The sequence below is a fragment of the Platalea leucorodia genome (assembly GCF_965183815.1).
Source record: "Platalea leucorodia genome assembly, chromosome: 3".
NCBI classification, from domain to species: domain Eukaryota; kingdom Metazoa; phylum Chordata; class Aves; order Pelecaniformes; family Threskiornithidae; genus Platalea; species Platalea leucorodia.
Window position 1 is genome coordinate 79251838 of NC_138825.1, and position 24340 is coordinate 79276177.

The window sequence follows — 24340 nt, forward strand, 5'->3', positions numbered from 1 at the left end:
ATCTTTCCATCTGCTGGGAACTGTGAAATACTGAATTTTATCTGGAATATGTCTGCAGGTTTTGGTGAAGCCTTCGGAGGTAGATGTGGTTTCATTTGAAATTTCTCACATTTCCTTAGCAATGATTAAAAAAAATTAAACGTGATTATTTTGTTTTCAACATGCCACGTGGATTTCCATGTTTCACATTACAGGCAGCGCTCAGAATAAATGTGTTGCACAGGTTCATGTTACCGTTGGGGTTCATGTGTTACAAAAATAGATCCTGTTGATCTTGTGCTTTATGAAGTGTGGTAGGTCTATTTCCTTTAAAAGCACACATGTTGTAAACATGCAACAAAATTGTAAGAATGTCATTCTTCATTTACTTCTTCTTTGTTCTAGTTGGACTAGAAGCTGCAAATAATGATGCTAAAACCAAAGCAATGAAAAGTAGTCAACCAGAACTTTACGGCAAGCAGTAAACTGCATTCACACCCACGTATTTTGCTTGACTGGCAAAATAAGACACGCTGGATCCTAAATTAGAGCATGCAGGCAGATACATGCATCAAAACAACAAGATATGGGAACTGTGTTAAGCAATTGCAGTCTATGTTTGTGTACGTGGAATTTAGCTTTTAAGTTCACACAGTGCTGTGGCAGTAATAGAAAGACATACGAAAGCATGCGCTACACGGATACTTGGTGTTTTGGGAGCTGATTTCCTAAAAGCCAGCGGATAGTTCAGTTGTCTTGCTGGATGGGTTTGGAGGTTCTGCAGCATTAGGGCTCCTGGTTCTGGCTGCTAGGTAATGCCTGAAAATGCACCGAGTGCTACGGAAGTTTCTGTCACGGCTTATGTTAGCACCCTGATGAAGTGCAGTGGTCGTTGAGCCAACCTGGAAAGACTGGCCAATGCCTCGTCCACTTTTGCTGGATACAGACTTGCTTTGGTGAATTCATGCTGCATGTGAAAGTGTTGAGTAGTCAGCTTTTTGCTCTTTTCACAAGGCTTAGTAAGAACCAGTATCTTCAGCTATTCGAAGTTTACTCTTTTGACTTGAATGTGGTGTGTGGAGCGACTCCGTTGAGAAGTGTCGTTAATACCAATGTTATTACTACTAAAACCAAAATACCATGACTTTTTAAATATCTTTGGCCTTCTGCTTGTGATTAAACTTATGTTTTTACAAGCAAAGACTGCTACATCAACTGATATAAAGGAATTCTCTGTGATTTCAGCGGTACAAGACCAGATCTTCAGAGAGTTTTACATATTTATTTGGTAGTAATATAGCTCTTTCTTATCCAAAACAACGCAATGCTTAGTGGGGTCTCAGTAAGTCACCACCCTACCATGAGTTCACTGTTCTCTAGTGTCTGAAATTTTTAATTTTTAAAAAGGGGAAATTTTTAGAAATTATAATTTTAGATTGGAGATCTGGTTTTAGTTCTGTTCGTTTTCCTTGCCAGCTGAGTCTTTGCTGCTTTCATATATGATGGGCCATGCAGTTCTTGCGTTTTCACAATGCCAGTCTTCCCTTGCAGAGAATTGTATAGGTTTTGTAGCATTTTCTTAAACCCTCTTGTATGTAGAATTGATGGATAAGATACGTAAAAATGATACTGTCATACCTTTTGTATTGTCTCATTTTGATACATTTTCCAGAGCTATTAAGCAACCAAGCGGGTGATGGCCATTACTGAACCTGACCTGGGCAATTGGTGCAGATTGCTCAGAAAGTTTTACCCATTGGACAGCATGGAAGTGATCGCTTCCGATTCTTGGTTACAGCAGTTGTGGAGAGTTACAACAATAACAGCATTTCAGGTTTCTTTTTCTCTTGTCATAGGTTTTCTACCCTAGCAAAGATGGTACTAAGATCCCAATGTTTATTATTCACAAGAAAGGAATTAAATTGGATGGTTCTCATCCTGCCTTCTTGTATGGATATGGAGGCTTCAACATATCGATTACACCAAGCTACAGGTAAGCAGGGTAATTTATACCTTCTTCTGAAGTATCTGGTATTAACAACTGTCACGGACTGAGGGCAGGGTGGACGATGGATCTGACAGCGTAATGCATTTCAGGTCCCTGAGACACAAGATGGGGGCCATAAGGACTGCACGTCAGTGTCCAGGCATCATTTGTCTGCTTTGTTAGTTCTGAATTCAAGGGTTTTGCCCAGGGTCACAGAAGAAATTTATGTCACAGCAGAGAAGTGCTGTGCTCTTCTGAGGTTTACAGCAGGCACCCTGCCCTTTGAATTACGCCTTGACCTCTTCCTGCTTTGTTACTGAGCTCAACAGAAAAGCATATGGACATATTATATTAAGCAAGTATTTGAACCCTTTGCTGAACTAATAACATAGAAAGTTTTCTTTTTTCCAAGTTATACAATTACCTATGTCTAAATAGTACAGAAAATTGGCTATTTGTTTAAATTAATCTAAAAAATTAAAATTTAGCTGTATTTTCATATTATACTTTTGAGGAGATTGCATCAGAAGGAAAATCCTACTGTGTTCCCATATAATCAGGAAAGAGGAAAGATGATTCTGTCTTGAGATGTACATGATATGGGCTCTGCGTATGCAAAGCCGTGCATTGTAAACCAAAAATGCTGTGTGCAAAACAGGATTTGTAGCCCTCAAAAGCCATAAACTTTATTGAATAGATGATCTCTTTAAAGAAAAGGCTTATTTCCTCAGCAAGGGCATTTGAATAGACTTACCAAGAGGCAGTGATTGTCTGTAATACATAAGAAATGCTCCTAGGCAAGGCAGGGGAAAACAGGAATGCAAAGGACTGAATGCAGAGCAGTTTTTCAGAAAGTAGAAGAGCAGCTCGCCAACACAAAAATAACTTATTTTGAAACCATCCTATTAAGTTTAGCTGCTACCAGTTTTGCTTTAGAGTCAGCACACTTCAAGAAATCCTTTGTAGTGCTCACTCTTCCAGGTCACTGTAATTGTATTTCTAAATAGCGTTTACAGTTTCTCATCTTTTCTAGCAAATACCTTGTCTAACAATGGACCTGCCATCTTGTGTTCTGTGATTATTTGAATGTTTTTTATCTGCCTTGTAAAGCAACATTTTTAATTTCCTGTAGTTTTTGAGAGACACAATTATATAACCACAATAGTTTTTAAATTCCTTTTTAGATTAAGCTCAAGCACTGATTTATTACAGTTTATTGTAGATGCTGAAAACTGTGATAAAACTTACAATGTTTTCTTTTTTAAAGTAAATATTACGTATCTATTGATTTAAGATAGTAATATCTATTGATTTAAGATAAAATTTCATGTACTGCAGAGCTGACATGAGCTGGCTGCTGGCAAAAGGAGAAGGTATCTCATGGTGCCTCCTTCCACCTGCCATTCATTGGCCCTGGTGCTCGCTGGAACCTTTGCTAAGCTGAGTCACCTTGCAAGAATGGCAGAAAACTATTCCAGCAAAAAGGGGTGGGTGGTTTTCTGCCATTTTGGCAAGTTAAAAATTGACTCTCATAGGAGTGCAACAAACAGCAGCAGGAGGGTGCAGCTGACAGTCAGAAGAGAGGAAGATGGGAGGTGGGAGCAGTGACCTATGTCTTCTTGAACCCTATGAAACCTTTATTATACAGTTCATAAAATAAGAATATGACTCTGTAACATTCCCTCAAAAGTAAATGCACAGAGAACTATCGGTCACCTCCAGATCAAAATACATTATCCCGCTGACAATGTGAATAAAACATGATTGGCCACACCTCCCTCCTCACTCTCTTCCGCTAATATCAACATATCCCTTCTCAGCATTTTTCTTTCTAAAAGAAAATAAGAAAAGCTAAAGGCTTCAAATGCATCTTTATGTTTTTACCTGAGAATTGAGTACTCGGTGAGGAAGTGTGTTCCAAAAGTGGGCAGGGTAAGATCAGGGAAAGGAAATTGTAATAAAGAATTTATGCTAGAAAGGCAGGATGTCCAGTTCCCCCTTTACCTGGCAGATTCAAGTAATGTTTGACTACATCCCTGTTACTATGTACTGCAGTATTCCATGAGTAGTTCCCAGGTCCAAGTGTTGCTCCAGCCACAGCCCAGCACCACAATTTGGTCTTTCTTTTTTTGTAGATGGTCACAGGCATGAGTGCTAGAAAGCAGCCACAGGATGCTCAAGGCTGAGGCTTGCCGCATAGTTCACCTGATCCTGAGCCAAGACATGGCTATAGAAATGCAACCGAGTAGCAGCCTGCTTACCTTTAAAAAAACAAACAAACAAAAAACTCCTGGATAAATATTCCTGATTTTTTTATTTGAACTTAAGTCTGTTACAACTTTTCACAAAGCACTCCACCTTCAGCTTTCCAGTGGTTCGTTTCTGTGCTGTATTTCTTCAAGCCATTACAATGTTTTCTCACTGGTATTTCACACCTGTTGACATGAGCCAACTCTCTGGCTTGGGGAGCTCATTTGCGCTTAATTCAGAAACTGATGTTGTTTTTCATTTATTCTCCAACACAAAAAATGAAAATAAAGTCTTTTTCACCAAAAGCAATAGAAACAAACCAACAGGTTATGAGAATGATAGGACAAAGTCATTAAGTCAGTTACAGTAGTGGTTTATTTTTAAATGCAAGCATGCATCTTTTATATGCTCCTCTGGACCGAAGAGCTGCATTTGATAGCATTTTGAGTACGGTGCCCGCTAGAGCACTGTCATTAATTATACAGCCTGCATAGTGAGTGCAAGGTAAGGGTGATGGAACTGACACCAGTGGCTTGGCAGAGCTGCTGGGGAAACACCATCACAAACCCGCCACTAATGCCTCAGATTCAGCTAATTACCCTGCAGGAACCAGCCTGTTTCCCTTCACTGTTCTGTATGTGCCAGCGTGGGTACAGGAGAAGCAATTTCTACTGCGTCCTGGAATAGAGCTGATTGTGAAGCAGACTCTGAAATTGCATTTCGCTGCTACAGGGCCAGGTTGTACCAAGCCTTTAAGCAAAGAGGTGGTGCAGGGAGAGACTGCAAGCCCACAGAAAGGCCAGGTCAGGCAACGTAGCAGCCAGTGGTGCAGAGTGCAAGATTACTCTTTTCGGTTGCTTTGTTACCACTCCCTCCTGCTCCACAGAAGCCAAGAAAGCAACCAAGTCCAGTGACTCAGGATTTTTTCCCCATCACCAGTGCACTAACCTGCATTTCTCTGTCAGCTGTAATACCTGACAGCAGAACAGTAATTCTGGGAAAGCATTCTTGCTCCTTGAAGCACAGCTCCTCACGTTGTTCTATCCTGTAAAAAAACAATACCTGTTTTCTTATTTTTTGTGTTATACTCCTGAGGAGTGATAGGGTCTGGTAGGAGTTCTCCAGGGAAGGAACTGTCTTCTGCTCCCTCCACTGGCTCCTTCCTGACCCTGCTGCCTTTTCGGTTATTCTTTTTCTTTACCCTGCTCCCAGGAAAGAAGGAAAAACAGGGATAATGAGCAAAAGGCTATAGAGACTGTTGGGAAGAGCAGGGAGCCAGACTTCCCTCTGCAGAATGAGACATTTTATAGGCATCCAGGGCTACTGTGCAGTTTGCTGTGGCTCAGACACCAAGTTGACTTGAAACTACATCTGGAAGCAAGAACCCAGCTGGAGGAACACACGAGGCAGTAGCAGGGTTGTGTATGAAACTTGAATTTTATGCTGTCTGATCACCTGGAATTTTCACTTTTTTTAAAAGTTAATGAGGCCTGATTATATACTTATAAAACCTAGTTCCTTGAACTTGAAAGTCACTTTGAGAAAGCTTGTTATAAGCTCTAGCCACACCTACCTCAAAGTATTGGTCAAGTTAGGGTCCTGACTCACTACTACTGGTGATACCAGAGTGGGTACTAATTAATAGTCATTGGCAGTGACATTACTAGATGTGTATGTTGGGATATATGGGGTAATGTTTTCTGGAGTGTATAAATCCCCATAGTATTGCTGAGAGTGAGCACAGATATACTAAACCTTACTTATAATTTGGGCAACATAATGATTGTTACCAAACTCTGGACTTTATCCCATTAAGGATCTGTGCGACAGAAAAATTGTTTGCTTGTGGAAATGGGGACTAGCTTCCTATAATAAGAGTACAGAATATCGTATGACATCCTAAGTCACTTAGACCCCTCCAGAAACTATTACCAAGGTACCATCTCTGTTAAGAGTCCATGGACAGGATAGGATGCACTCAATACTTTGGTTTTGCGTTGCTCACAGATTCTCTGCTGGTTAAATATGCTGATCCCTCAGACAGGCACAGTTTCTTTCAGCAGATGGAAGGGGATGGAATCTGTTCTGGAATTTTTATTTTTTAAATATTCTCAGGCAATGTATTTGGGTAGCAAGCTCTTACTTTACCTGCAATTCCTATACTCGCTACCTCTGATTACTAGGAGATCAAGTAAGTTTGGACCAAAAAGTTTCTATTGATTTTGATTGGGACAGAGACAGGGAGAAGTGCAGAATATTCTGGGAGGTTTTGTGGCTCTAATGTACCAAAAATTAAGAAGCCACAATCTCATGAGGCAACTTACTGTCATGCTACTCCACATGAGCTGTGTAGCAACCTGTTGAAATTAGGCATCCTGGAGTTTGACAGAAAAATGCTCTTTAACCTTTGCACAGTGTGCTTATAGAATATCAATCTTGCATCTGATCAGCATGTCACAGCAATCTAAGGAAAATACAATTCACAGTGGTGGACTTCAGAATTGGTTTTACAGAAGCAGAGATAATTCATGCCTCCTGAGCCATCTGATGGCCACAGATAACCAGCCTAGGTGGAAAGTTTTCAAACCCATAACCTTTGATGGATTATGAAAATACAGAAATCTCTTATCAGTCATCCTCCTGCTTTTCTTTTGGTTTCCTTAATCCTTGGTATATACTCTCAAGAATGAAAAATTTACCTGTTTTGATACTGCATCCACACGAGACACACTGTAGGACTACTGTCTTTCAAGACATTTCTGATAAGCCGTATGGGGACTTAAAGGTAAAAAGGCCCAATCCTTGCTCTTGTGGTTGAATAGCATTAATTTCTGCAGGCAGTGGTTTCTTGCATGAGCAAACATTTCAAGTAAATAAGAAATTTAAACCTACTAGAGGAAAAAAAAAAGACTTGTTGGGATTAAATTTAAATATTTTACTGATCTCCTTGGCATCTATGTGATTTGCCATCTGGAGCTTCTGCTATGTTAAGCTACTGCCTCAACAGATCAAAGATCTATTTCTCTTCTTAACAGTCCCTTTTAAAAAGATAGCAATAGCTTTGATACTTTTGCAATTTGACATTTAAAAAAAATTTATGCTACTTTAGCTTTCAGCCAGGTTCTAGAGATACTAGGGAAGGTAAAACTTGTAATTTTATTTTTTACTATTTGTTTTGTATTTAGCAATGCAAGTGGAAAATAAATAAGAAGGCGATGGGCCAGAACTTGACTGCAGACCCTGGCACAAAACAGTGGTAGAAGCAGAGTTTTTCTTTGCAAACACAGTTTTATAAAGGTCCAAAAATAAAAGTACATTAAGCAGAAGTTGAAAATACCTGCTCATAAACAAAGATCAAGTGCTGATCTTAATTCTTTCCTTTCTTCATTTGGGCTAAGCCTTTCTTTCCTCTCTGAAAAAGCAGAGGACCCACGGAAGAGGAACAGTTCAGAAAGCTATGGGGGTCCAGTGGTACTGCATAGCTCTAGTCCTCATACTGAAGGCTTTGAAGATGATAAAAAAAAAAAGGGCGATGTCCTGGGGAGTCTTGTGTTAGGCAGAACCACTGGCCACTCTCCTCCAAAGTGCAGAACTAAAGGAGGAAGAATGGACCAGCACTGGTTCCTTCCTCTCCCGAGGCTGTAGAAGGTTTCATTTCCATGGATAACCGTTGAAAAAAGCCTGGTTACTCAGGTTTGCCGTCAAGGGGGACTTCATTCACAATTTCATCATTGATTTTGGGAGAGATCTTTCCCTCAAAGTATTTTTGTTAAAGTGGTAGGGATATAAAAATTGGAAATTAAAAGTAATCCTCTATCTGTTTGCTTTTTCAGTGTGTCAAGACTTATTTTTGTGCGACACCTGGGGGGTGTTCTAGCGGTGGCAAACATCAGGGGCGGTGGTGAATATGGAGAGACCTGGCACAAAGGTAAATCAGTCCAAGCAGAAGAACAAAACTGTAGACTTAGCAATGAAAATGACAACATTTTCTCTTCACTCCCTCTTCCATACTCACATCTCCTTTTGCCTTTTACTTATTCTGTAGAAAAGTAATTTTTTTTCCTTACTCAGATGTGTATGTTGACCAGTGTTATCTGATGGTTTTTGTTAGATTGTTTTAATTTTTGCAACCTACTTAAAAATAGTTTTGCACAAACACAATATTTTCCAAGAAAATTATTGTGTTTTTTTAAGCAAGATCAAGTTCCCTAGACTTAAGGATTTGAAAATGCAGCTATTTGTCTTGAGCTGATTTTGTCCATCCCTAGTGCAGGAGACCTGGCTTGCTTTCACACACCTTTTTCATTATTTGCAGATGCACATGGCCCCACGATTCTAGATCCCCAAGACAACAGCACTGACTGTTTAGACTCTCTTGGTATCACACAAAAAAATAAACCATTTGCAGAACCTTACAGAAGGTGTGAACTTTTGAGTTCAGAATGTATCTCTTTCAGATTGTTTTTGCACAATTTATGAATAGACCCTTTTTTTATATTTAGTGAATGTGATTGAAGTTCATATGAAAACAATCAGCTCCACAAGTGCAGTGGCATGTCATCCCCTCCACACTCTCTTAGGGGGTCCAGCTTTGTGTAGGCAGGCATTTGACCTTTTTGCATTTTTTTTTAAGCTGACTTTTATGCTGCGGGGAAACCAAGTCACTCACTACAAAACCCTGTCAATCTCTTTTCCCCTTTTCTTAATACCTTTGATGTATTTCTCTCCATGTTTTTCCCATCCAATCCTTGTCTTAATCCTTTGATTGTCTTTGTCCGCACCCGTATTGCTGACAATTTTCTCCATCCCTTCACCAGAAGAAAAGGCTGGAAAAAGCCCTACTCATCTCTGTACCATACTCATCATTATTTAATGGTGACACCTTATTCATATCCCAAAAATCTGGTGGATAAATGGCTGGAGATGTTGTCAGCAAAGCAAATGCACCAAAACAGTGGTGTTTATGATGCAGTAATTTGCCATGGGAACAGTTCATAGTAACTTTTTATCAAACAAAATGGTATTCCGAGATCATTACATCTTGGTTTTACTATTTCATCTGTGGTAACTTTTTGTCTCGGTCATTTCCACACAATTGAGTTAAATATATAATAGTTTCATAAATAGAAGCTATACATGCTTGCAGATACAGGATATTATTGCTAAAGATGAAGTATCCTTCATTAATTTTAATTTGCCGATCGGTTTGTAATAGGTTTTAATAAAATTTATCTTAATATGATAATGCTTCTTTGGTCCACCTATTTCCTGCTTAATTTTGACCCAAGTCTTTTATTGCAGTTGCATAATAAGATATATATCTGTTCTTTGTTAATTCCAGAAGCAATTAGAGAAGTCTGTTTACTTAGGTTTAATTGTACAGATAGAATTCTGACCTTACACCAAACCAGAACTTTGAGCAGAGTAAGATTTGTTTCTCCTTTATCGCCACACATTTGAAGACTTTTTCGTTGTCCCAGTATGTCTCTCTTCAGTGGTCTTCTTAATGTGAGAATGATGTGTATTTGTTAAAAAATTAAAAATTTACTGGTCCCAGTTCTACAAGATCTGTATGACTAAATGTCAGAGTTATCTTACCAAACTTTTGCAACATAGAAATGAAGCATCCAGTGTAAACTTGAGTGTCTAGGATCACTGGATGGACAATGGAGATAAAGAGACACCTCCAGATTATAGCTCATCTCACTTATTTTAGGGTAGAATTAATTGGCCTGGAGGTTCCTGGACCATAGTGGGAACCTTAGGCAATTAGCTTAGAATAAACATCCAGCTTCCAAACAAAGTAGAAGGAACTGGAGTTCCACTTCTGTGTTCACTGAGCCCCTCTTACCTGGCTGGACCACAGCCTTTGCTATAGGAATATGAAGATTTTCTTTCTAGTTCCCATTTCTTACTAGTATTTAATTGCCTGAGAAAGAGGCAGATCTTAAGGTAGGATAATGTTTGACAAGAAGCCAGTTTTAGTCTCTTCCCAAACAAGCATCTAAAGCGGAAAGATTATGAGATTTGGTCAACTGTGAGTTCTGTAGGTCGACATTCTTCTTCTACGTTTCTAATTGAAAGATTGTAGGGCAAAACCATCCTTTTCCTTCCCTATTCCACCCTGCAAATTTTTTTGTTTTGAGAACTGGAAGTCTTACCAGTGATGTCATCTGGACCTGCGTTTTCAGTCATGATTTATTCCTCATACATCTGATCCCATTTGGAATTTTGTTCAAAAAGATGGCAGCATCTTAAGTATTTCCATACTGATAATTAATAAAATTTCAAACCGAGATGCAACTCTGAAGTCTCTTTTTGACCATAGCTATATATCATCCGATTTGAAAACAGCTAATAGAAAAAAAAGTAAATTACCAGCCACATATTGAATGTCCAGGAAATCAGAAGTGCTTATTTTATAAGCTGAAGCTTTATTGCCTTAAGAAACTGTCACTGAGTTTAATGCTGTTTAAGTCCCATTAGATCAAACCTCAAGTGGATTGTATGTGGTCATTTTGTATATATTTTGCAATGCAAAGCTTTTAGCTTTAATTTTACTGGTTAGGAACATTACCTGGCACTTACTCCACAGTATAGGTATGTATTATTCAGAGTTTCTGAAAGCATTAGAGTTATCGACAGAACCATCTTATACCCTCTCTGTGTTGAAAGAATCTTTCATTTTTGCTGTCTTTCTGAGCTGCATCAATTATTAAAATGTTCATGAAACTGGAATTGTTCCCAGGTATTTTTGCACACATGTTTTTCTGAAGAGATGGTATCAAATGGATTTTATGGCATCAACTGATCTGTTTTATTTGTGTGCTAGGTGGTATCTTGGCCAACAAACAAAATTGCTTTGATGACTTTCAGTGTGCTGCCAAATACCTCATCAAGGAAGGCTACACATCCCCAAAGAAGCTGACCATTAATGGAGGCTCAAATGGGGGCCTCTTAGTTGGTAAGAACTGCTCGTTATTTCCTGGGTTTGGTGCTGGGTTTATCAAAGTAACCAGACAAAAATTTATGAGATCCTCTTTTAAAAGTTGCCAGAATGTCAATGCATTAATTAATACCGGCTGTTAAATATATACAATTGTACTTCGTTTGCTGTTTGCATAGGACGTTGGGATTCTGCAGTCTCTAGCAAAGGCTGACTGTTAAAAGCCATACTTGCAATTTCTGGCTTGTGTGGTAGAGCTAACCCTGTGGTAGAATCACACAGTGAGTAGGAATGCTTTAAAAAACAAATGGTTTTTGATTTTTCTTTCTTAAGGCTAACCATTACAAAATAATTACTGAATAACCAGAAATATGTTATGTAGCATCGGGAAACTTTGTGTGGTCTGTAGCGTAAGCCAGAATCCCATGTCCTGCAATCCTTCATCAGAGTTTCTCATTCACTCTTTCTCTAGTCATGCGTTCTTGTTCTTAGAGAGCAAATGAAAACATGATAGTTCTACATTTAAAGCCTTTGCACAGGGACATGTAACAATTTGAGTCTACTTTTATTGTACAGGTAAAACATGACCACAAATAAAATCATGAATGTCTCTGGTGAGAAACGTAAAATACAAGTACGGCTACTTGAAAAAGTCATGAGCTTTTGACGGACTGTGTAAATGTAGCACTTTGTTACAAAGGCATCTTGTTCACATATAATTCACTGCTGTGTTCTTAAATTCAAGGAAATTAATGGCCTCCTCTTAAACAGAAAAGCTTGTCACATAAACCTCTCATAGTCTAAGCAGTATTTAAAGAGCTACAAACTTTATTTCTCGTTAAATCCCTGTATCTGAAAGTAGCAGCAGAAGAAGGGAGGTGATCTTGTTCAATTTTGAAAGAAGGAAACACAAATGAATAATATTGGGGTTTGTTTGTATTTTTTTAAACAGCATGAAAGGCATGTGACAGTGACAGAGTTGCGCTACTCATGTGAAAAGAAAAAAAAAGGCATTTCAAGTTCATAAACCACTGATTTATAGAAAATGAGCAGGTTTACTAGGCCTACTCTTTGCTTGCTCTTCTTTTTATATTCCTCCCTATTTATCTGCTGCTGAATACTGGCTGTATTGATTTTACTTTATTTTGCAGTGAACTAGCATCCAGCATAAGAAACAGGATTTGGAGTTATACAGATCTTTGGTCTAAGCCATCTTGGCTATTCCTGCATTCTTATTTTTAAAAAGCAGTTCTTTTAGAGATAAATAACAAGCTCATGTAAAGCTGTATTTTTGCTTTCTGTTTATATGCTTCTCAGTTACAGGTGGCAGGAGGTATTTGTGCATTGTAAATAAGAGCACCAAGAGAAATGGATGAATATGGTAAAGGATTAAAGGATTTGCACACCATTGGGAGTGCAAGCATGGCACAAGTCAATTTTATGTGAGCGTAAAAATATATATTTGGAAATGCAGTTAAACTTTCAACATGTTACATAGCTTCTGAAAATACTCTTTTATGGTTACATGGACTTAAGTTTCAGTCAGGATGAGATTCATCCTACTTAGCTTTAGTCATCAAAAAACCTGTGTTTCTGGCTGAATCAAGTCAGCTGGGCTCCTTGTTTCGGTAAGGGGAAGCGAGTGACATCTGCAGAGTGTACGTCATTGCAGTGGGAGACAGGTGGTAGGAATCCAGACCTCCCTGCTCTGAAAAATCTCTTGTTAGAAACCTTCCCTTGCACTTGCAGATGGATGGCAATCTAGCTGGATTTCCATGCTCTTGATAAACTATATAGGGATTTTCCTTGACTGGGTAGAATTAGGAGAATTTAGGAAATTCTTGTAAGTGCTTTTTCATCAAAGCAGAACTGCATTTTGCAGTAGTTGTTCATGCAACAGTAGGGAGCATAACTCATACTTTAGGTGCAAGGACCCACTGCCAGATTTTCTCAGTTCTCATTTATTGAAGAAAACACTGACAAGGAAGAGTATTGTCACTCTTCCAAAATACTGTTTCCTTCTAGTCTGACTAACAGGACGTGTCTCTGAGGAGTGCAGAGCCCTGAGCTCTTGCCTCACTCAGCTGCAAAACAAGAGTTCCTTGTGCTGCAGTGTGATCCCAAAGCTGCGTAGAGCAGCACAGCTGTGAGCTGAAAACCTCCTTCATGCAAATGCAGCGGTTGACCTCCCGTGTTTGCTTAGACAAACAGTGCTGAGGTTTGGAAATCTTACTTCTGTACTGAATTTTAAAGCTCAAAGTATGTGTAGAGGAGTAAAATTCATGAATAAATTCTTGTTCCAGGTTACAGTTTATTAATGCATATAATTAAGTATTATGGCTAATTAAAGGGGTGCAGTGGGAATAGACGAGTGTCTCCATAAGTGATTTCTTACTGAAGTAAGTATTTAGGGAACTAGGAGCAGGAATTTTTTATAAAATCCTGAGCAACACACAGTGCTTCAAGAGACATTCTGCAATAAAGAGTACTAAGATTAAATGTTATGGTAGTTGTTTTGGCTTTTTTTCCTACCAGAATATAATTTATGTTCATAAAAGGAAATAACATGAAGGGGAGGAATCTGATCAAAAGCTTCAGTTAAAAGGATAGAGAGCTTTTACGTGGCAGCTATTTAAGGCACTATATATGCCTCGTCAAAATGGCTCAGAAAGGACCTAGGAAGAGTTAGCATAGTTACATATTAGAAATGACCAGAAGTAAAATCACATCCTTCAGAAAACAGAAATCACATTCAAATGAAGAAAATAGGGTAGAATGTAAGCTCTGACTGGGACTGACAGACCACAGGAGACTGATGAGCAAATTACTTCCCATATAGAGATCAGCAATGAAAGCTTTCTATGCACATCAGAAGCAGGAAGCTGGCCAGAGGATCTGTGGGACTTACAGGGTAGCGAGGTGTAAAAGGAGCACTAAAGAAAGATAATGGCAGAGCAGAGCAACTAAATGGTCTATTTGTATTGATGTTCCCTCCTGAGGAGCGTGGGGAGTTCCCTGCACCAGTCTCTCTCTTCATGGGGAATACTCTGAGGAGCTGACTCAAGCTGAAGCATCAGCAGAGGAGGTTTTGGAATAAATCAATCAAATGAAAAGTAGTGTGTTGCCAGGACCAGATGGTGCACACGCAAGATCCTAAGTGAACTCCAATATGAAATTGCAGGCTACTAAGCCTAAACATCTGAGGAACAGAAGGGGGCAAGTGTAATGCCAATTTTTAAACGGTTCATGGTGATCCACAAGCTGCAGATGAATAAATCTGACTTCTCTAATGGGAAAACCAATTGAAACCAATAAATAATAGCTGACATACAAGGAAGAATTTTGCAGGCTGAAGCTATGTCTTGCAAATCTATTAGAGCTATTTGAAGGAGTCAGGCAGTGTATGGTGCTTGTAACAGTGATCTAGGTGAGGAATTATTCTTGGATTTTCAAAAGCTTTTGACGAGGTCCCTCCCATAAGGCTATGCAAGAAAGCTCTTGCTGAGCTGGAGGCAACATTGTGTCATAGAAATATCCTGGTTAGCGGGAGGCAAAGAATGGGAATAAACGATCCATTTTCACAATGGACAAAAATTAGGAGATAGAAGAATTCGGGAAAGAGTATACCTACGTGTGGATGGACAGTGATTAGCTCTGAATTAAGAAAGGGATTCTGGGATCCGTTGTAGTAATGTGAAAATCTCAGTGCTCTTATTTCTTAAAATTCAAAAAAGCAGGGGAGTTTGTAAAATCACCAGGCAACAGATTGAAATCAAGCAACAGAAATTGGAATTGGAAAACTTACTGCTACAGGATATGATGAACACTAGATGAATAAACATTAAGAAAGGAAATAAATGTATTACAGAAGATATGTGTTTTGATGGCTTTTTAACAGGATGGCTGGAGATAATTCCAACTCAGGGAAAACCTAAACAACTAGCTCAAAAGCTGATAATGTACAGGAAATATCTCCCAGTATTTGCTTAAAGCCTTTTCCCAGAGCATCTGCCAGTTGCCACTCTTACAAATTGGACACTGAGCTAGATGGGCCTACTGTGGTTATTTTTAAAATATCTGATGCAAGCATTATTCTTAAAGAAATTGTCCCTTCCAGTAGTAGGAAGATGAAAATAATAAAAAAAAAAATACAACAGTAATTTGCTTTATTAAAGTGAGGTTATTCCTCTGATTTTGTAGTAGTCTGCTTTTATCAAAACTCTTTTCATATGTGTTTACATAGTAATTATGGAAGAAAACTTCCATTAATAAACGGAGGGCTTTTGCTCCTTAATGCCCTCTTCTTTGTTGATATTAATATTAAAAGTTTAGACAGTGAATGGTTTAGGAAACTTAAATTCAGTAGTCCAAAAGTTCACATATTTTAAAAGTGCATTTCTCCTTTAAACCCAGTTTGCTAGTTTGGAAGGCGGTTTTCAAAAAACAGCATGTTTGGTGCCTGAAGAACAGGGAAATAGCTCTTAAGCTCCTTTGAACATACCATCTTTGGGAGTCATAATTTTTATCCATTTGTGTATCTGCTTTCAGTTTTGCTTAAAAGTCTGTCTGACTTCATATTTACTGGCAGTCTTCTCCCAGAGCAATTGGGTTTATATCAGATATTTTATACTGAAGTTTTTTGGCTCCAGGTATTATGTGGCGATCTATATTTCTTTTCACATTGTTTTAACTTTACAGGGGTTTTTTTGGTGTTTTTTTTTTTTTTTTAAAGAAACTGTGAGTTTATAAAAGGCAGCTTTTTGGAAGTTGGTCTTTCATGAACTTCACAGTGGACCTTTCACTGCTGAGCTTAATCCTTTAAGATATGAATACTAATAGAGTTGTTTTCCTGTCTAAGCTGCCTGTGCTAATCAGCGCCCCGACCTATTTGGTTGTGCTATTGCCCAAGTGGGAGTGATGGACATGCTCAAGTTCCACAAGTACACCATTGGCCATGCTTGGACCACTGACTACGGTTGCTCCGACTGTAAAGAGCAGTTTGAATGGCTGTGCAAGTAAGTGCCTTTAAATACTTCCGTGGTTGTTAAAATCCATAGTCTGCTCAACAGTTTCAGGTTGTCATGCTCAATATCTATTCTAAGAATTATTTCATCCTTTCCCACACTGGATTTGGGGAGTTCAGCATTTCCTTACAAGTCAGTTTTGCATGAAAGACGATCTTCAAAGCCCTGTTGAGTCAACTGGTCATATTTTCAAAGACCTTGTTCTACTAGCAGCTTTAGCAACTTGTAAGGTTTTATTTCTGAATAATGACTGCTTTAGGCTGTCACAACAGAATATTCTCAAGTGAACCACTACATAAATTGTATTTTTTACCATGGGGGAGAGACAATCACCATTGTGAATTATGTTATACAATGTGGATGGGATTTATTTGTAGGAATTGAATGGCAGTAGACCATAACAGGATATTAATTCATTCCTTAACTCCTCGCTGAGAGGTCTGAAAAGATTATTTTAAAAAATAAAAAATAAAAAAAAAGAGAGACAAGAGAGACAGCTGTGTGAGAACAGAAATGATCTGCACATTGGATATGGCTAATAATGAGTGTGTTAGAATTAGTGCCATCATTTTAAAATATTTTTCTGGAACCTTGTCTTCTGTTATTGCATTTGTATTCCTTTAATAATGAAAATTGACATTCCAGGGGAATGCTTCAGACATACTAAACAATTCGGCTGGTCTGAATTAATAGAGTGTTTAGATATTAGAAAGTACACGTGCTACAAGTACACTGAGATCTAACTTGATCTAAAGCATTTATTAAAAAAAAAACAAATCAATGTCAAGTCCAAATACTAGATGATCAGTTGGGCCCATTGTAATGAGATTGTTTCAAAACCTCCAGTTGTCTATAAGCTTTCAGTGGCAAACATGTTCTTGTAAATATAGTGCACAAAACAATTAACAAATTTCATAATTCATCTTTTAGCAATAGGTAACTTTGATAATAGATAAAAGATTAACTGTTGTAAAAATGGTCCAAATAGTCTTCATGATTTTGGACACTGAAACTTGCCTGCACATCTGTGAATTCAGATATTCTGAAGAGGTAAAGTAGAAGCAAAGTTTTAAATTCATTCTGTGATTAGGAGAAATGCATCTGTAGGAAAGAGTCACTCCATACCTACTTACACACATGCTTACTCACAAAATCTCAATGCATAATTTTAGAAACATCTTATGTGGCAATACCTGAAATATTTCTTTGCCTCCTTTTCAACAGCTCACAATTGCTTATCAAATGTAGGAAGATATATATGTAATGTTGCTTAGATGTTGCCTTTACAGATACCCAAAAAATACATAAGGCAAATAGAGTGGCATGTAGTGACTATCATTTAACTTCTTTTCAAAACAAATCATAATCTGCAAATTCACTTACATTGTTCCTTAGATGAAAACAAGGAAGCCAGGAATCTGTTAGATTCAAATATTCAAATTTGACAATTCAAATATTGTCACGTGTTCTTAAAAATAATTCGGACTTACTTAATGGGTACTCCTCCAAGTGGGAAATTCATTCAAAAATAAAGCAAAATTTCCTTTGGTATTTCCTGTCATGAAATAGGGGGGGGAAATAGCATCCTACTCTTGATTTAAAGAACGTAACATTCTTCCTAGATGTGGCTTTGTCTAAATGAAGTATGAAATGGATAGATGGAATTCTTTGTGACTTACTATTACATTTCATTTCTAATGCTAGAGAGTACTTTGTGTTGAGATATGTAGATACACCTTTTATGTTATGTTACAGTAGCTAAAAGATGTAAATTCTCCTGCAAAGAAAGCAAATTTTGGAAGTTATTCATTGCTCAAAAAATAAGAATCAAGGTCATCTATTGAAAATTCTCCTTTCGGTTTCCTGCATGATGTTCTCTCAAAGTATGTGCATGTTCAAAGGTGGCTTAAATATTGGAGGGAGCAAACTTAATAACTCTACAGCACTTGTGGCTTACCATCAGAGACTGTTTCCAAATTTGGATGGGAAGAAGCCATCCACATGCAGACCTGGACTGCATATGTATGCTGAGAAAAAGTCTTGATTTCCCCGTTTTCGCAGCAGGAAGGATCCGCTGTGAACTCAACAGCTTTTGCTGCAGTTTCCCTTTTGCCCGTTCCTGATATTTTTGGCATTTCTGTGAGATGTATGCATAGGCCTCTCTGAAATTAAAGAACTGTACTTGCTTCACATCCGAGAGGCAGAGACCTGTGGCCACTACCACATATCAGTTGCCAGTAGTGCAATTCTGCAACAAAACTGTAGTATTGTGAGTGCTACCAAATGCCACTGTGACGATTTCGGTATGAGAGGACCTTCTTGTTGGGTCTTGAGGAAAAAATATGTAAACATTTGTGTGCTCTTCTCAGGTACTCTCCGCTTCACAATATCAAACTACCAGAAGAAGATGGCATCCAATATCCTTCTACGCTGCTTCTCACAGCAGACCATGATGATCGTGTGGTCCCTCTACACTCACTGAAGTTTATCGCTACTCTGCAATATATTGTGGGCCGAAGCCGTAAACAAACCAATCCACTTCTCATCCACGTTGACACCAAGGCTGGGCACGGAGCAGGAAAGCCAACTGCTAAAGTTATAGAAGAAGTGTCAGATATGTTTGCTTTTATAGCACGATGCCTAAATCTTGATTGGATTGAATAGGCAAAATGCTTATTACTGTCTCCTTTAGAATTCAAGGGCTTTAACACCATTTAAGACCAACCAGACTACTACTTGGTGTAGTACTTACATTTAAGAACTGCAGTTTAATATTTTATCGATCCAACCTGCTATGGAGTTTTAATCTTCTGTGCTTCCCTTTTTTTGGTGTTTCTTTGAATTTCTTTTCTACTGCATTCCAAAGTACATTTTGAAAAGCATGTTCAAATAAATAGCTAAGCTGCTGTTGGTACTGTTGTGAACATTTAGATTCCAGAGGTAGTGCTAGTTGAGCTTATTTCCTGTAAACAATTTTAATGTATTTTGCACCTATAAACATGTCCAGTCATCTGTAATTAAATGTAAGTACTGTCCACATACAAGAACTCTGAGCATCCTTTATTTACACAGTAACTTATTTAAGAATGTAAATTGAAGGTGTTCAGTGATAACCGTGAAATACTGAAGAGAAAGTAATCTGGGTAATTAAGTCAAATATTATTAAAAAGCTTATATTACATGGTGTTCATAAGTGTGTTACAGTCTATAATAATGATGTTGCTAAATTGTTCTTTCTTTCCAAAGAGACTTCAAAATGTCACCAGTTTTCTCCTTTGTTATATATTTCCACACAGAAGAGAAAATTGGAGGCCAGAAAACGTGAAGAATTCTTAGATTCTCACTGTAATCTCAGTCAAGCTATACAGATACTCTTCAACAACCCGTCTGCTGTGTTAGCTCTTTAACTATTTCTGAAGAGTAGACCAGACACTGGTTTAAAAAAAAAAAAACAAAAAACAAAACAAAACAAAAAAAAACACATGGCTTTGTCCAGATTGTTCAAGTTCAGTTTTTCCTGATGCTTTTGACAGAATGTTCTCAAGCCAAAATCTGGACATACGTATATAACCTAGTTCTGGCTGCAGAACAACAAGAGCTCGTAGTCAGACTCCCTAATGATTTGACACAGGCACAGTATTTGAACTGCCTTTTCATATCTTTCCCGTCTAGGCTGTAGAGCTGTAAAGTAGATGTGAGTATTTGCATACTAGCTGTCTAAACTCTGATGCACTGCAGCAATTAGGGTTTGATTTTGCAGAGCAGAAAAGTATTCTACCAATTATTATTAGTCTTGTTGCCCCTCCAGAAAACACTGCTGCTTCATTTTGGATAAACTGATATATTCCTCCAGAATCATGCTCGTCATTATATTCATACTTAGACCCTAAGGCCTGTATTTTAACTCTCAGCTCAGGAGTTTCATCTCTAAACAAACAGTGTCTCAGCCCAAGAAGAGGAGGGAGTGGTATTTAAGAGAGGAATAGGCAGCTGTAAACAGCAGCAAAATTAAAAATAAACTTGCCCCAGATTCACTCTGTGTTTCTGTCATGCTCCAGGGCTTCTGCTGATTCCTTCTGCAACCCAGGAGGGATCATCCCTCCCAGGCCCTTATTATGCATAATTTGATTGGGGGGGGGGAGATTTCTGCTTTCTTATGAAATACCACACCTAAAACCTGTATGTGATCTGGGGTTTATTTGTGATCTGTGGGCATTATAGTGTTACCAGGTACTCTATGGACTGATGCATTCTGATCACAGCATTGAATTAAGCAATCAGAACAGGGAGTTGAGGGAGGGTTGGTCACCAGGCTGTGAAAACAAGGTTCAGGTTCAGCATCCCCCTTTTCTCAGAAGTATGTGAACTGCTTTCTGTGATCATCTTGGAATTTTCAACAGCTTCCCTGCATGGCAGAAACAAAGCAGGTAAAGCAGTGCCATCTCCACTTGTAACACCTCACAATTGCGGCATCTGGCCCTTTACTGAATGTTACAGTATCATCAAGAGGGCAGAGCTTCACCTCTGAGACAAGAGCTTTGCAGGACAGGGTGTGTGGAAAACATGGTCCTCAGGCGTTCACGAAATAGAGCTGAACTGTGTCGGTGCGTTGAATTGCAAAGGCTTGGGCACAGCCACCTCAATCATCTCTTCAGGTCTTTTTTCCTAAAAATGTTTTTCCTTATTCTCCAGTTGCTCAAACACAAAACTTCTGGCACAGGTTAAAAATCATTCATTTTCCTCCTGAAGCTTTCTGCTGGAGTTGAGTTCCCTGAATGGCTCAGTATCGGGGCAAATGACCCATAATGTGGGGAGTTTGGAAACAAATATTTCTGTCTAAGTGGCAATCAATAGTATTGAAGGTGGAGCTGTCTTGCTGGAGACACCACTCACAAAATAAGAAGTGTTCAAGAGTATCCCTCGTCGAATGCTGGTATCTCTATTGAGAAGGCACTATGTTTCTGTAATGGGGTCTTAATGTCGACATTTTAATTGATCTTAATCAGGTATGCCAAGTCCAGGATTCAGGTGCCAAAAAAGTGATGTTGCAGAGCTGTCCTGTTAGCTGAGCTGCTCCTTTCAGTGCAGAAAGGGTCCTGCTCCAACTGGAGTCTGTAATTAACTCTGAGTGAGTAATGCTCTTGCAATATAGTGGGATTTAAACCTTCAGGGTTTGGATCAAATAGACCTGGAGCCAAACCATTCCTGCTGTATAAAACCTAATGAAATCTCTGTTAGTCTGGTTTCAAGGTTAACTTCTTTCCTCTGCAGTGGAAATGCTATTTTATGAAGAGGCTCTGTATTTTGTGCCTTTTCTTTCCAGTACATGAAGCAAAATTCACTAGCTGGGCAAGGTAACCTCCTCACAACTATCTGCTTTTTCAAAATCATGTTTCTTAGAAAAATAGATACCAATGTTTTATGCCAAGATCAAAACCAGAAAAATCTTTAAAGTCCTGTAAGAGGCTTAAGCTACATGAACCAAAATCTGTTTTTAAGTGGAAATAAATGAACTTTTTACATATTGCTCCTTCTGATACTCTTCACAACTAATGTAAAGATATCTTAGTTGGTTTTGCTCCCATGAGAATACATTTGCATCAGAGTTGATTTATGTGAAAAAGGTCAGAAGTGTTTTTAAAAGCTGAGAGTCTTCATATTCTTCACAGAAAGAGATATTTTAATTCCTTTGCATTGGAGTTAATTTACATTTTGGTAGCGGGGGGGGGGGGGGGGAGGGGAAGATGTACTGACTTTAGATGGGTGCTGCACCCTCCCCGGCGATATAACCACCAAGATCTAAGGGTGGACTAAGGGCAGCTGGCCTGTGGATATGTAAGAATAAAGGACGCTCAAGACAGCGTTTGGAGACACCTGTTCCTGGCAGCTAGGACTTCTCCCGTTTCACCAGGATTTTCTTGACTTGACTCTACTTTGCCATCTGTCTGTAGGAAGGCAGAAACATGAGCAGCAGTACTTTTGGATTTGATACGGCAAGCAACAGCTTTCAAACACCTATATTGTCAGGTCATTTATTTATTTTTAGCCTGAGGTTGCCCCTCAGGATTGCCTAAAGATCTGCTTATAGGCTCTCCCTGACAGCCTCTCCTGTGAAAGGGGTTTTCCAAGCTGAGTAGGATTTAGGGGGGAGGGCCGAGGGAGGGACTTGGAAGCCAAGCTAATAAACAACCACCCAATTTTCTGCCAAGCTCTTCTACTTTGAAAATGTTTAGTAGAGAGCTTTTGTGCAATTGCCTCTTTGCAGACCTCACAGGATTTGGATAGTCCATGCTGTTTCAACAGCCAGGTTTGGCAACTTTGTTCATTTCTCCGTATGTTCTTTTAATTACTTCTGCCTTACTGTACTGCATGCCAGGAAAAGAAAAAGCATTCCTCTGGCTTTTTTTTTCCTTTCCCTTGCAAGAGGGGGAGTTGGGGTAGCCTTCCAGTTCTCACGTCTCTGAAGATAACCAAGGTGTGTCCTCAAGATAACAGTATTCCTGAATAGCCATTTCTGAATAAGCTCACGTCTTCAGTTTATTCATAGCAGAGAAGCCCAGTGATGAAGTCCCTCAGCGGAAGCTGGACTAGCTACTGCCATCTGCAGAAATGAACTGAAATTCTGGACTAGGAGAACTGCGATTTGGCCATTTCTCCTAATTTTCCATGAGCAGATTAACTGAAAATTCATCATTTAAAACCGAAGCTGAGCAATAACATGTCAGTGAGAATCTCTGTTCTGTAGACATCCCTCTGCCTTGATAGCAGGAGCAACAGAGGCAAGGAACAAACTTGGTGCTCATGCCCTTACCCATAGCAGAGTAGGTTTAATGCTGAAAGTCTGTATGGCAAGAGTCAGTGCGTGGTGATTTTCACTGAACATTTCTAGCTTCTGCAGCAGGTGCAGCACGAGAGCTGGAGTCGGTGGATGGATGATGTCTCTGCAAATGTGACGTTTCTAGCCTGCTGCGTGCTGGTCGGAAGACTGCAATTTGTGTGTGCGCAGTACTTTCAATGCCTCTCAGGCCTTCTATGTGCAAAAAGGAAGGAGACGTTATTCTTGAACCCCTTAAAGTGTGGGGGCGCATGCTATTTTAAATAATGTCCATATTAGGTAGGTATCTGATAGTGCTAATTGAAGCATTAAATCAGATATTTGTCTATAACCTAAACAGGGCAATATTAGGCCCAAAATATTATCTATAATTTTTATCTTAGCCTCACTGTGGAAATACTGGGGAAATAATCAGAAGAAAAGCAATAGAATGGGCTTGATTTTGTAGTATTCATATTGATTTGACCCTTTCAGTACTTCAGGAGACTGGATGAACGTTCACTGGGTGGTTTCCAAAACAAGCATTCCCCCAGACATGGAGGGGGGTGGAATTTCCTGGTTTTAGGAAACAAGGTTGTATTACAAATACAAGATTGCACACAGGAAAGCTACAGACCAGCTGTAGGCTGAGCTGAATGAAATACCTTAATTCAGCAGGGGCACCTGGACTCATAGGTGGTAATTCCATTTAGGTCTTAGCACCATCATTTTCATGCTGCTTTTCTTTCCCTGCGAAGAGCTATACTTAACTTCTGACATCTCAGTAGAAGAACAGATGAACATTAAGATACATTGCATTTCAGTGATGCTATCAAATATATTCTCTTCTCCTGTGGGACTTCTTTGAAAGTGTCAGAAGTCATGAACAACAGTGAAAAATTTGTTTGCTTTGCCACCTAGCAGTCATTGAACTGTGAGCATACTAAATAACAGAGAAATCTGTTCATTAGTTAGTTATACACCAGTTAATGCAATTGTTTAGAAGTTTGGATGAGAATGCTTAGCTGGTGAAAAACTGCTTTCTGTGCTTGCTTTATGCTTTTAGGCCGTTTCTGGTGTGCAACAACAGCATGCCATTTTGAGAGCAAGTGACAAAGTGCTGTAACGTGAACTGTTGTTTCCTTCTTGGGAAAGAAACTGAATAAAGGGCTCGGGCATTTCACTATTCAGAATCCTTTGGAGCTGTAACAGGAGCAGATAAACAATACTTAGTGTCTTCTGATTGTTTCAAATGAAACAGTGTCATTTCTCAACAGAATAAATGTTTTCTGGTAGTGTTATATTTCAGAGGAAGCTCTGCTGTAGTAGCACAAGCTTTG

At 38.9% G+C, this 24340-nt stretch overlaps 1 protein-coding gene across 2 annotated transcripts in view; it reads left to right on the forward strand.

Moving 5' to 3' along the window:
* PREP (prolyl endopeptidase) overlaps nucleotides 1-20516 on the forward strand; it is a gene marked incomplete at its 5' end in the record, with an annotated part of 111778 nt that extends 91262 nt beyond the window's left edge. Inside the window, 5 exons of one of the 2 annotated variants that reach the window (XM_082306441.1) lie at nucleotides 1836-1972; nucleotides 8050-8144; nucleotides 11049-11180; nucleotides 16021-16177; nucleotides 18556-20515. In XM_082306441.1, coding sequence (XP_082162567.1) covers nucleotides 1836-1972; nucleotides 8050-8144; nucleotides 11049-11180; nucleotides 16021-16177; nucleotides 18556-18850 — 816 coding nt within the window. In that variant the 3' untranslated portion in view covers nucleotides 18851-20515. Of the gene's footprint in view, nucleotides 1-1835; nucleotides 1973-8049; nucleotides 8145-11048; nucleotides 11181-16020; nucleotides 16178-18555 lie in introns of both variants that reach the window. The other variant, XM_082306442.1, reaches the window with a different exon arrangement.
* Nucleotides 20517-24340: the final 3824 nt, after the last annotated feature.